This window comes from Harmonia axyridis, chromosome 5 (genome assembly GCF_914767665.1).
Source record: "Harmonia axyridis chromosome 5, icHarAxyr1.1, whole genome shotgun sequence".
Taxonomy (NCBI): domain Eukaryota; kingdom Metazoa; phylum Arthropoda; class Insecta; order Coleoptera; family Coccinellidae; genus Harmonia; species Harmonia axyridis.
The window spans coordinates 8,672,161-8,686,642 of NC_059505.1; the positions used below are offsets into that span (position 1 = coordinate 8,672,161).

General features: G+C 32.0%; 1 protein-coding gene across 4 annotated transcripts in view; it reads left to right on the top strand.

Moving 5' to 3' along the window:
- LOC123680468 (kinesin heavy chain) overlaps positions 1–14,157 on the top strand; it is a 37,012-nt gene extending 22,855 nt beyond the window's left edge. Inside the window, exons 2-16 of one of the 4 annotated variants that reach the window (XR_006747520.1) lie at positions 1,735–1,906; positions 1,994–2,137; positions 2,192–2,335; positions 2,462–2,608; positions 2,668–2,899; positions 3,211–3,494; positions 3,550–3,866; positions 3,974–4,471; positions 4,669–4,826; positions 4,885–4,986; positions 6,317–6,434; positions 7,622–7,881; positions 9,302–9,510; positions 9,564–9,683; positions 9,761–9,986. Coding sequence is in view for 3 of the 4 variants with exons in the window: in XM_045618384.1 (XP_045474340.1) it covers positions 1,735–1,906; positions 1,994–2,137; positions 2,192–2,335; positions 2,462–2,608; positions 2,668–2,899; positions 3,211–3,494; positions 3,550–3,866; positions 3,974–4,471; positions 4,669–4,826; positions 4,885–4,986; positions 6,317–6,434; positions 7,622–7,881; positions 9,302–9,510; positions 9,761–9,876 (2,901 nt within the window). In the remaining variant the exon portion in view is untranslated. Of the gene's footprint in view, positions 1–1,734; positions 1,907–1,993; positions 2,138–2,191; positions 2,336–2,461; positions 2,609–2,667; positions 2,900–3,210; positions 3,495–3,549; positions 3,867–3,973; positions 4,472–4,668; positions 4,827–4,884; positions 4,987–6,316; positions 6,435–7,621; positions 7,882–9,301; positions 9,511–9,563; positions 9,741–9,760; positions 9,987–12,768 lie in introns of those variants that run through there. The other 3 variants (XM_045618384.1, XM_045618386.1, XM_045618385.1) reach the window with 3 other exon arrangements.
- The last annotated feature ends 325 nt before the right edge of the window (positions 14,158–14,482 follow it).

Below are 14,482 nucleotides of genomic sequence, written 5' to 3' on the forward strand. Positions count from 1 at the left end.
GGCACTAAGTTTCCATCTCTCTTGTACGGGATCGAGCACATTGTATGTTTATTTCCCATTCCTTCTGTCTATATTCTAAGTCTGTATTTTTTTCTTAGTATTTATTGATATAGTCGTAGATAAAGTATAGTATTCAACTTGTGGTAATGGTCATAACTCACTTGATGAATTACAGCACTCGCCTGCGGCTCGTGCTGCAAACATCATCTGCGTGAGTTATGACCTACATTACCGCTCGTTGAATAATATACTATTATTTCATGATTAGTCTACATTCAAAACAAAATACAGTCATTTTACAATGTAGGAAAATATTGAAAGAAAAAAAAGAAAATCGTGACATGAAACAAACAGAAATCAAATTTTCTCGAAGGTGAGCTCCCGGAGGATTAAACCTTGTGTGAGAATCAAAAAAAAAAAAGTACAAGTTTAAAAGTCTTGACGTAATGAATGACAATTTGAAGCATCGTGCAAAATGTCTTGTTGATCGCGTAACCAGAACCATAGAAAATTCAAGAAGAATATCGACAAAAAATTAGGATAGCACTGACTCGAAGTCTTTCAGCGCTCGTCATTCATCCATTAATTGCGCCCTTGAAGACCACATATAAACGCGCCATTGACACATGAATAAACAAGCGCTCAAGAGCAGCTGACTTTCTTCCTTGCTTTCTTCATTTGTAGGATTATATTGTAGGATTATATTCTGCCGCAAAATAGTTACCATACTTGTTGGATATATGGAAATCTAGCTCACTCATTCAAGCTTACATAGTTCTTCTTCGATTTTCATTAAAATATTTATGATCGTGACATTTCAATTAAAATGTTAATAATAGTTTGTCATATTCTGAATACTTCTTACTCTTGAGGCTTTCAATTAGGCTGAATAATTGATAAAAGTAAAACGACATTATTTCCTCATAATTTATTCATTATTATTCAATTGATGAATAAACCAATTAATCAATTTATTATTATAATTGTCCTGAATCAATTTTATGGAAATAAAGTAATTCAATTTAAGATGAATTTCCGCTAAGTAGGAATCAAAACAATCAAACATTATTGAATTATTGTTAGAAGTTAAAGATTAGCCAATCAAATGAAGTGGTTTGAGGGAAGTGATTGAGTAGGGGTAGTTTTTAAAATCCTTATTTATATTGAAAACTTTCTGAATCTTGAAGAATGAAATTTTAAGTCTCATTTCAATTTAGTGATCTTTATTTGAAATACTTGTGGATCAACTTATAATCATATATTCTTAGTCAAATGCTTTTATCGTCCCGTTCTACAAAAAATTATTGGTTAAATAAAATTTTTATAATTTTAAAAGATATACTTGATGATTATATTGATGAAGTATTCCCACATTTGTGCGCGTGAAGGGGATACCTTGTATTTTACATACAAATATAATATTCTGTTTGAATGGTATTGGTATTCATTGGCATGTTGTTGAAAATTGCGTATTATCCACGATATCCTCTCAAATATCTTAGGTAAAAAAGAAGTTCAAATTTCCTTCCTAACGATATAAATAATGCCTATCTATATAAATAAAAAATGAAGTAGACAAAGTACTAAAAAAATATTTTAAAAATATATTAAAAATATTTTAATACTGACGTTGAGTAAATTTGCTTCTAACTGATTTGGAGAAATTACCTCCATTGATAAAAATATTTCAATTTTCTTTTTTGTTGGGAAATCTTATTTTATTTTTCTTTGCAGGGTAAAGTTTATCTTTTCGATAAAGTATTCAAGCCAAATGCAACACAAGAGAAAGTGTACAATGAAGCAGCTAAAAGCATTGTATCAGACGTGCTTGCCGGCTACAATGGTACCATCTTTGCTTATGGACAAACCTCTTCGGGTAAAACACATACTATGGAAGGTGTCTTAGGTGAGTGTGGCATAACTTTTCCTCAACTCTTCTTAATTCGTCAAATTACTCAATTGATTTCCACATTCTCAAATGGAATTTTTCTAGGTGATGTACAAAAACAAGGTATCATTCCTAGAATTGTGAACGATATATTCAATCACATCTATGGTATGGAGGAAAATTTAGAATTCCATATTAAAGTATCCTACTTTGAGATATATATGGATAAAATTAGGGATTTACTAGATGGTGAGTTTATTTGAATAGTTTTGAGCCGAAATATTGATAACAACTCTTTTGCAGTTTCTAAAGTAAACTTAAGCGTTCATGAAGATAAAAACAGAGTTCCTTATGTAAAAGGAGCAACAGAACGATTTGTTGCCAGTCCAGAGGAAGTTTTCGAAGCTATTTCCGATGGAAAATCCAATAGACATATAGCTGTAACAAGTAAGTTGTGAATTGGACGTTTGTATATGTCTTTTTAGTAGTTTTTGTAACAATCACATTTTACGTAATCTGATAATAAAGTTTTGAATTATCAATAACCATTTTTTAATGCAAAGTTTTTTCCAGATATGAATGAACATTCTTCTAGATCACATTCAGTATTTCTCATAAACGTAAAACAGGAAAACCTAGAGAATCAAAAAAAATTATCAGGTAAACTTTACTTGGTGGATCTTGCTGGTTCTGAAAAAGTATCGAAGACAGGAGCAGAAGGTAAAAATTCATTTTTCTACAATTTGCCCAATGGTAATTAATATACATTATTTCAATAGGTACTGTATTGGACGAAGCTAAGAATATTAACAAATCTCTTTCTGCTCTTGGAAATGTGATAAGTGCTCTGGCTGATGGAAACAAAACTCACATACCCTATCGTGACTCCAAATTGACCAGAATCCTTCAAGAATCCCTTGGTGGTAACGCAAGAACAACCATCGTAATTTGTTGTTCTCCTGCTAGTTTTAATGAAGCTGAAACGAAATCTACCCTTGAATTCGGTAAAAGGTAATAAAGGGATTTATTAAATTTACCCCATTTTCCATTGATCAACAAGGAATAGTTGTAATGTGAATTATGATTTCTACAAATAAAGTTAATGCCGTTTTTATTATGTGTGTTTTCCACTTTTGAGGTAAAAGTAATACCAATAATTATAAATTTTGTTTGTAGATTTTGCATAATTATAAATCAGGAGGTTTATATCATCTGAGTGTTGCATAATTATTAAAAAAATTTTAATGTAAAATTGATTTCATGATAGAGCTTTATGACATTCTTTAATTACAATTTGTTATCCTATTTTTGCTGAATTACAGGGCCAAGACTGTCAAGAACGTTGTATGTGTGAATGAAGAACTAACTGCTGAAGAATGGAAGCGTAGATACGAGAAAGAAAAAGAAAAGGCTGCTCGACTTAAAGGCATTTGTGAGAAGCTTGAGAATGAACTCAGCCTTTGGAGATCTGGTGAGACAGTTAGAGTTGAAGATCAAGTCAATGCAAATGATCCATCTGAAGCTGCTACTCCTGTATCTGTGATGGAAGAGAGCACAGTAACAGAGACAGCTGGACCAGTACCCGCCACACCAGCTCTTATGATTGGTTCGTATATCTGAAGTCATAAATGAATTATTTTCTATAAAAATATATATTTTAGGTTCAACTCTTGGAATTGAAGAGAGACAAAAATTGGAGCTCGAACGTGAGAGGCTTTATCAACAACTTGATGAGAAAGATGAGGAAATCAACCAGCAGAGTCAATTCGTTGAAAAACTTAAGGAACAAATCGTAGAGCAAGACGAGTTAATTGCAAGTACCAGAAGAGATTATGAAGCCTTACAGTTGGAAATGAACAGAATCCAACAAGAGAACGAAAGCGCCAAAGATGAGGTGAAAGAAGTTCTCCAAGCTTTGGAAGAATTGGCTGTTAACTACGATCAGAAGAGCCAAGAAGTGGACTCTAAGAATAAAGAGGTATGTATCCTGGAAAATTAATTAATCTTGGTTTATTATCTCCATTTATTCTCATTATATTCTTTTTATTTATGAAATTTGAAATTTTCAATACAATTTTTTTCCAGGTTGAATCTCTTTCTGAAGAACTCATGCAAAAACAATCTTCCTTGAACAATACTACAACAGAACTCCAACAGTTGAAGGATTTGAGTAACCATCAAAAGAAGAGATTGTCAGAAATGTTCGCCAATATTCTTAAAGAGCTAAGTGAAATTGGTTCATCTGTTGGTGGTGACGTGGCTGACCTCAAAATTTCAACTGAACCAACCAAGTTAGAAGAAGAATTCACTGTTGCAAGGTTATACATTACAAGAATGAAAAACGAAGTTACAAACCTGATACAGAGATTGCAAAACATCGAGAATAAGGAACAAGATAGTAATAAAAAAGTTACCGAATATGAAAAGGAATTGGGTGAATGTAAATTGCTGATTTCTCAACACGAAGCCAGAATGAAGAGCTTGCAGGAATCGATGAGGGAGTCTGAAAATAAGAAGAGAATGTTGGAAGAAAACATTGATGCTCTGAGGGAAGAATGTGCTAAACTGAAAGCTGCCGAACAGGTTCGTTCAATTTTAATTTCTTCCAAAATTAAATTGAGAAAATTCAGACTAAATGAATTATTCTGAATATTTTCTTGGTGCTTTTTCTGATCATTACAAGAAAAGTCTACAAGCTGACACTGAAGTGGTTTGTGTTAATGCTAGATGACAAGACTATTCACATATGCTGCATTTGGTATAATATACTTTTTTTTCAGGTTTCTAGCGCTTCTGAAAACGAGAAAAAAGAGGCTAATGAACTCAGATTAGCTCTTGAACAGCAAATGGATCAGCTGAGAATAGCACATCAGAAACAAGTAGCTACATTAAGAGATGAAATTGCCGAGAAGCAACAACACTTGAATGATATCAAAGAGTGAGTCGAATTTATATTTTTCATGAAAAACACGATCCTAATTTTTTTTTCTTTTCAGCTCCAATCAGAAACTCACCCTTGCCCAGCAGCAACTTCAAGCCGAGTACGACAGGCTCAAAACCGAAGAAACCGATAAATCTCAGAAACTGCAGGAACTCATGTCAGTAGACGATGAATTTATTATTAAACGCTCAATCCTTTGTTCCGAAAATTCAGCCTTTCCTAATTCTCATCTCCATGATCCTCTTTCTCCGAAAAATAATCATTACAAATGGGAGGAGTTCATCCCTTTCAAAAATGAATTGAATAAGTATAAGAAGTATTCCGCTATGCATAAATCAAAGCTTGAAAAAGAGTCAGAAAACAATCTTACTAAAATGTCGCAAACATATCATTGTCCAATGTCTATCTTTCATACTCATTCGTTTCATTTGCATCTATTCATTTCGTTAACATTGTTATTGGTCACTCACAGGTGTCCCCAGCAATTTTTGATGATTGTTGTTTAAGTATTATTGCATTCAAGCTCAAAAGAAGTAATTGCATTTGTGATGAATCAGTCCAAATTTATCATATACTGAATCTTCGATCTCATTTTTTTCCATTTATTTTTTATTTATTTTTGTAAATTTTGATCACGACATGGTTTGGTTGAGTTTTATTTTGAAAATTCACGAGTGTTGGTTTGGGACAATAGTTTGAATAATTTGTTTTTATAAATTTGATGAACACATTTCAATTATTTAAAATTACACTTATTCATCTTATCTGCAGAGTCAAATTTTCAATTGAAATTGTAAGAATTTCAACTTAAAATTTATTATACAGTAACAAAATTTTTAATTCAAGCGAGATTAATCTCAATCACCTACCTTATAACGTTGTAGACATCTTTTTTATTTTCGTTATCTTTGTTTTATTCATAACCAGCGAGTTGTATATCTGAATTTGACTTAGTTGACTTTTGAAGAATCTGTTATTGTTTTGTAGTGAAAAACTTAAAATTGTTAATTTTGATAATTGAAGAAAATAGCTCGCTTAAATTAATCTATAGAGTTGAAATATAGGTGAAAATGAATAAATTTGTATAGTTTTCAATTGGGAAAACTTAATTGAAAATTCTTGATGAATAAGTGTTGTGGATAAAAGAAACAATGTAAAATGTAGATAAAAATCGAAAAATATTGTATAAAAAGAAAAATGCATATTTTCAAAGCATATATTTTTACCTTGCTGTTGAATTGTTCGTAGAGAGATTTATTGAAATTAAAAAAAAAAAAAAAAATGAAATTGTTAGTTCCTAGAACAAAATTGAAATTATATAGATTATGAAGTTGTCACCTGTGCAATTGGATAATTGATGTTGTGTGATTTTGTATCAAAGTCGAAATTAGAAAAAACTATTAGTCGTGAAACGATCAAATGAAACCTAACCAAACTGTCCGTGAGCGTCCCTGTTTCAATTTGCTGAAAATGGATGTATTCTACAGCACCACTAATGAGAGGCGAGAACAGGCACGTAAGGACCTGAAGGGCCTTGAAGATACTGTTTCGAAGGAACTACAGACTTTGCACAATTTACGGAAGCTCTTTGTACAAGACCTGCAGGTGAGTGTTATGTTTTATTCTCTTGATTATTCTACGGTCGGGAAATCTATCTTTTGGTTTTTTTTTGGTATTCTGCGGGGTTTATTCTGAAAAGTACGGATTTTGCTTTTGTGAAAAATTCCAGCTGAATTATTAATGCTTGACTTGTTTTTTTTTTATCTTTGGTGCATGTCGCTTGGTGCACATGCAAAGTGCGCAAAAAGCTCTTCTGTGATTAGTGTTAAGCAATGTTCCTCTATGTTTTTGAAACATTGATGTCAGAAAGCAGATCATCATCTTGAATCATTCTCGAGTTACAAGGCGTGTTTCTAATATTCGAAAAATTCTAAAACGCTTTTTTCAGTGATTTTTATGGGTTTTATGATACTCACAGATCAGACTTTTGCTTTCAATCAAAAATTAAAATGTATTGATATTTCTAAGTGTTATTCTCAGAGTAATGAACATAGATAGAGGGAGCATATCTCATTTTCAGTAAGCAAATTTTGTCCCCAACATTAACTATCAAATTTGACATGAAGTGCGCGGAAATGAAAACATATCAGTGATACTATATTTCACTCAATTCGCGAGTTTCTCCAAAAAGAAAGCACTTCTTATGTCCCATAGTGAATCATAGTTTCATATTAATTCAAAATATACTGAAATAAATACCTAAATATATCAGAAATTCAGAAAACAAACTTCAAGCGCGCCAAACAACGTGAAACAACCGATGACACTAGGAGAGCTTAAGTCGCCAAACCTTGGATTTCAGCAGGTAGATACAGAAAATAATAAATATTCTGCTTATTATAAATTCGACAATTAGGAAAAATATCGGATTCCAAATATTCAAATTAGCATATTTAATCGGGAATCACTCAAATAAATATATTTCATTCAATATAACATACATTCATAATGATATAGTAAAATTGTGGATTTGAAAATATATCACAATCCGACAACGTAATCTAACCATGTTGGGGACATGTAAAAATTGCGCATACTCCCTCTATCTATGTTTATTACTCTATGGCGTTAATCAAAGAAAAAAAATTATCTTTAGTTTGACATTATTCCTATGTCGGTATATCGTCTGTCAATCATGTCAAAATAACAAGATTAAAAAAACCAAAAGATAGTCCATTTCCAATACCTACAAATTTTCTATAGTCTGTAACGATTTGTATCTCGCCTTTCAGGCTAGAATGAAGAAGAACCTTACATCAGAAGACAATGAAGAAGATGGTGGATCATTAGCTCAAAAACAGAAGATATCATTCCTTGAAAACAACTTGGACCAACTTACCAAAGTCCACAAACAATTGGTGCGGGATAATGCTGATCTTCGTTGCGAGTTACCCAAACTAGAGAAACGCCTTCGAGCTACAATGGAACGCGTGAAAGCTCTAGAAACTGCCCTGAAGGAAGCTAAAGAAGGAGCAATGAGAGATAGAAAGAGGTAATATACATTCAGCAATTATCTTTATTCAGTTAAATTTAACTTAACTCTGGTTTTTGTTGATCCGGCTTTCCACTTTATGGATCCCTTGCACAAAAAGATGATAGTATGAAATCAAGCAGTGGTTTTACTCATAGATATTCTAATTTTGAGAAAATAACATGAAATTTTTCTGATATATTTATGGATAGTAAGAACGTGAAAAGAAAAAAATTAATGCTTGATATCTCGTTCAACTCAACGTTTATTAGCTCCAACAATTAAAAGAAACTTGCTTTAGTGATTTTGAATGTATTCAATTTTTATCAATCAGGTTAATGAGTGAATATATTTGCAGTAAATTGAGAGGTAGAGAAATTTTGAAAACCAATAGGACATACATTTTGGTACAAAAAGTAACCATACTATTATCTAGGGGAATGTTCAAATTTGACGCACGTTTCGACAACTAAGATGTCTTCATTACTACAGCTTATAAACTATTAGTAGTGTATTAACTACTAACAGTTAGTAACCTAAAAAAAATCAGAGATCCTAGTCCTCTACATTCCATCAGATAAAGAAAACTAGCATCTTGAAAACCTTCATTACGAAGCTAAGTAAAAATGAAGATTTGAAAAGGGAATCCACTATTCCAGCTCTCAAAAAAAATGCCATCAAATGTTACACAGATGGTTCTAAAAAAAACAGAGAGCCTGGTCTTCTACATACCATCAGATAAAGAAAACTAGCATCTTGAAAAAACTTTCATTATGATGCTAAACAAAAAAGAAAATTGAGGAAGAGAATCCACAATACCAGCTCTCAAAAAGAATACCATCAAAATGTTACACAGATCCTCACTATCATTAGGCCGCTGTACAAGTGTCTTTCAGGTAGAGATACTTGCAATGGAAATATGTGTGGGAATGAAACTAGTAAGAAACTATCAGAAATGTGATATAGCGATACATTCTGGCAGTCAGGCTGCAATCAAAGCATTGAGCTCACATATAATCGATTCTAAAATGGTATTGGAGTGCCCAAGGACACTCAATGAAATAGGCAAGAATAACACAGCTTAGTCCGGGTTCCGGTCGCTCGGGAATTAAAGAAATTGAAGAGGGTAATATACTTGCCAGAAAAGGAGCATAAACTCCTTTCATTGGCTCAAAACTTTCTATGCAAATGGACCTACAAGCAAGAGAAAGAGTAGGAAAACAAACAAATACATTATTTGTTTGATATTTTCATCTATTATAAAAACAAACTACTCATGAAGCACTTAAAAAAAAATATTCCCGATTAATTCTTGACAGAATATGTATGCTTTGAATGCTAATCAAACAGTCTTAAGCGCCAATTAATAGAAATCACCTGTTTATGTATGAGTATATGCTGCCATCAATATCGAATGTTAATAACATTTATGCTTTTACAGGTATCAGTACGAAGTTGATCGCATAAAAGAAGCTGTTAGACAGAAGAATTTGGCAAGGAGAGGTCCAGCTGCAACTATAGCCAAGCCCATCAGATCTGGCCAACATTGCATCAGTGGAAGCAATGTCATCCGTACAGGCAGCAATCAGAGCTTTAATAAGAGTATTGATGAGTCACAGAAGCGCAAGTCGCTTATAGTAGGAGAGAGGGGTGAGTAACTACAGTTTTAGATATTCTGTTCATTTGATTCTATGCTTTTATAGTTTGGATCTCACAATTTTTATGAGATCTCAGTGAAATAATCAAAATAATAATTGGAATTCGTTGGTCCAGTGAAAATGAGAGCAAAACAAGTTGTCTCAAGAAAAGAATTAATTAAATATGTAACGTTTGTATTATGTATTTTGTTAATTTCAATAATTATACAATTCGAAGGAAAATTGTTATAAAATCCTTTCAGGTGATGACCAACCTGAAATGTTAGTCAATCATGGAATTCCTTTTGGTTATGCTGCCAAGAAATTTCCATTTATTTTGAAAACTGTATTATCTGGAGGAGAAAATAGAAAAGTTTAGCATTATTGGTTCTGAGATTTAAGTTCTTGTTTTATACATAAAAGCAATGTAAGATAAATGGGATCTTCCTTATGTATTATATGAACTTATTAAATATTTATACAATTTGAGTTTGCTTCCTTTTTAAAATTATAAAGTGAAGTGAATTTTCAAAATTTAGTAACAAAAGCGCATTTTAGGTGTATATATATATTTTTTTTTTGGTAAAAATTTACTCAGCGACTTAAGAAATATTATACCAAGAAGGAATAATTTTTTTTGGCAACAAGTAATTGACGTCCATCGTGTATACCGTGATATAAGGTACTATTAATCATGAGTAGTGATTTCAAACTTGTTTCCTACAGCTATCGGAACCATCCTATAATGTATCCATAGTAACAGGTTTTTATCCTTTTTTAAGAAATCGGCATAGTAGCAACTTGTATTGCTAATTGTTTACAATGCCTATTTTGATGCTCTGAGTTAAGCCTCAGTTGGTCTTCGTGTTCTTGTACATGTATTACCTTCATTGCAGTGCAATTAAAAACGCGGTCAATTTCATAATAAAATAAGACTAACATTTCGCTAACCAATAATTGACGATACCGAAAGGACCATTATTAAATTATGAATAACAATTCTACCCCTGTTAAAATCGCTAACATGGTGATAATTATGCACTCTAGGCATTTTATTATGCTCAATACTAATAAACGAAGGCGCAACAATTGAAAATATGTATGCTATATGTCAAATGTCAAAACAAACCATTTACTGCTTACAAAACGAATTTTGAGAAACTATTCCGAACGTTCTATTTTATATTGGAAGATGAATTATTCAAATTTTTATTGTGAAAAACCATGAGTATGTATAAGCGTATGAAAATTTAATAGTGAATTTTCTTCAAGCGATACATGTTTGTCTATAATACGACAATTAGTCAGTCAATTAACTGAATAATGTCGTCCATGAATTCTTCTTAAATTTCTATTTACAAATGACCACCGATTTTGATAAAACAGTTCAGCTATTTCTAAACTTTGTTGTTCCATGATCAAATTACATAACCTACAGAACACAAATGACATAAGAAATGTCAAAAAGTAATACATAGTGTTGCCCTCTGAGGTGTTGCCATTATAACCTCCTGACTTCAGGTCTGTGAAGTCAGGAGCTCAATTGGAGCATGAATGCAAGCGCTCAATAACTCCTGATTTCACATCAGTACTTTAGTAATTTTTTTGCTCTAATATTGAGAGAAATTATTCCTTCTGGGTGCTACATCTTTAATAACACTGAGTGTGTATAACAAGAAATAAATTGATCAAGAAATAATAAACATTTGATCCTTTTGGAGGAGTTTACTTAAAAAAATTAAAGGGAAATGATCGATTCAAACTCGAAAAAATACTTGAATGGTACAAAAACCACAACTAGGGTTGAAACCAAGTTACTTGATGCCCTCTAAGAAGAAATACTCAGGAAACCGATAGAGAAATCCTCATGCGAAATCTTTCAGATTTCCAATCAGTATCTCGATCTCAGTGAGAACTTGGTACACCCCCTCACTGGTTTCCTTAGAGGGAATTGCCGCCTCAGGAAGCACCTAATGCAAATAGGTTCATCAAAAACTGATCATATTCTGTGAGAGGATCACCTAGCCACAGAATGCCTCTCCATTACAAGCCAAAGCAAATAAAAAAGGAAAAGGAACTTGTAGGAGTAGGAAGTAACCTCTTTGAAGCCATGCCAAATACTGCAGTTTATTAGAACTATGGCACTGGAAGGCGAGCTATATATGGTGCATGGGGACACAATAGACCTTTATGTCACACCAGATCATTATTTTGATTTTATTGCCTAGTTACCAATGTCCTTATTGTGTACATGAAGTCTTTGGGTATAATCTATACAGGGTGTTTCCTAAACATGCGGCAAAAATTCAGGGGGTTGTTCGTTGGACTATTTTAAGCATGTTTTGTCCTTGGATGATTTTTGAAAAACCTCTTTGTTTCGAAGATACAGGGCGAACAACATTTTTCATATTTTTAAAATTAATAATAGTTTAAATAAAAATGCGTACCGCACTGTGTTTACTAAGTAGGTACAATTTATTTTTAAATTTGTTTAACAACATTCCAATTACTAAAAACGGCCAGTTTTTTGACTAAAAATTGATAAGTGCAGATGGTAAAGAAGACTTGCGAAATCGGATCATTGCTGGGTGTAACTTAATAAGAAATGATCCTGGTGTTTTTGAAAGGGTTCGGCAGTCAATGAGGAGAAGATTGGATGCTTGTATGCTGGCTAGAGGTGGTCATTTTCAACAGTTTTTGTAGGTTGAGTTGAATTTTCATGTAATTTTTCATAATAAAATGTTATTATCTGAAATTTTGTTTCCCCTATATCTTCGAAACAAATAGGTTTTTCAAAAATCATCAAAGGACAAAATATTCTTAGAATAGTCCAAGGAACAACCCCCTGAATTTTTGCCGCATGTTTAGGAAACACCCTGTATACTTATTCCCTTGGTCATAATGAAAACAACTATTTAAACAATTTTATTGACAAAATTATAACAAATGATGAACATTACAAACATTATCATTTAAAAATTAAAATTAGCTGAAAAGATCCCGTGAATCTTAGATAGCTTTGTTTCATTGTCAGGTTATCAATATTTTGTAAAAGAAAACCAAACTCAGAAGGTATGCCTGCAAGCTTTTTTGAAACTCCATTTTTGAAGATAAAGTGAAGAATTTTGTGCTGTTTATTTAATGAAGATGTAATACTATCAAGATATTTTTTGTGGGAATTTGAAGAAAACGCATATGGTGTACATAAAATGTGCAATGACTGACTTATGCTTTTTAATAATCAGATATTTTCATGTGATTTTTTTTTCAGATTAATATCTTCACTTCTACATTGATTGAAGAATATCATCTCTTAAACATCATACACCAAAAATATTCGTGCGATGAATATGAACTTGCTTAATATTGAATTGACTCGGCAAGTTTAAAAAACAGTAATCTATGTGCTTAACTTGCTTAGAAATAAATTAAGGTGCACTTTATAGAAAATAAATATAACGAACTGTTCCAGACAAAAAAAATCCCAACCAAAAATTTTGTTGGTTTGAGGATATTTTCTGCATAATTTGGTAAGGCAATAGATTGCATTCTCATAATGAAAAGATGGGCATTTTTAAAGGAACATTTCGTTGTTTTACCATCTTGAATTTTTCAGCCTAGGGTGCTGCAGAGTTATATCCAATTGAGTGTTTTAAATCACAGCATATAATGCCTAATTGTAATTCTTTGGTTAGCATGTGGTATTTCCAAATGTGCATTATTATTCCAAAAACAGTGTTGATGTTCCATTACTGTGCAATGATATATAACATTTTGACAATGCTTTTGTATTTGCTTTCTTCGAAAGTACTGAGTTATATTGGTATTCAGTAAATTGAATTTTCATCTTTAAATACTCCCTTTACAATATGAAAACAACGACAGAATATTTTGTATTTTTGATTAGGAACCAATATTTTTCAGTACCTAGGTGAAAAACTGAATTATCTGCTTTTGTAAATTACAAAATTTGTAGAAATATTCCCAGGATCATAATTTAATTATTGAATTTTTTATAGAATTGAATAGCACATTTATAATTTTTTATTTGATAGTGACATTCGGCTTAGTGATCACTTTTAAGGAATTGAAATTTTTATTATATATCAGTCTATTTGATTATAAATTTATACATATTCAGTCAAATTTTAATTAGGTTGGTTTTTCAACATGTTTTCAAGAAAGAGAACTGGTTTGACTGGATTAAACACAAGTTTCTCTTGCAATTGATCTTATATATTATTAAGTTGATATTTTTTTCGGTGTAGTAAAGGGTCCATAAGAAGTGATTCAGTAAAAATTTTGACAGACAAAAAAAAATTTTTGAACAAGGTAGCTTCTTCTGAGTACTATTACTCAACTTTGTCCTTTTCAGGATCCCTTATTATACATTTAATTCAAACTAAACATGGTCATTTCTGTGAGACATGCACAACCTATCTTAGTTTGAAGAAGCATTTAGTAAAATCCCCAATTTTCTTCCTTATTAATTTATTATATGTTCCAATTCGTTATGTAGATAATTGTCTTTTTCAAAGAAGAGAAAAAATTTTCATAGCTGTAACAAAATATTTTTAGTGGATGCTTTAAGTCAAAACAGTTTATTTATTTGATTCATGGATACTATATTCTAATAAACTAAATGAAAGGAATTTAAGTACTTTTGGAGTATTATTTCGCCGATTCTGTGATCCACACTTTATTGGGGGAATACTCAACTTGTTAAAAAATTCCATTCAGATATATGCATATGATGTTCCCAGAGGTCAAGCCAACCTACCTATTTTTTAGAAGGGATATTTTAAGAACTATTTTATCAGGAGGCAAGGGTAGTATTCATACCCAAAGAGGGTCGAAAAGGCTCCCCAGAGCCTAAATCCTATCGACCCATATGCCTCACCTCCTTTCTCCTGAAGACCATGGAGAAAATAATTGACAACAACATACGAGGCAGTGTAAAACTCCACAGCAAACAGTTTGCTTAT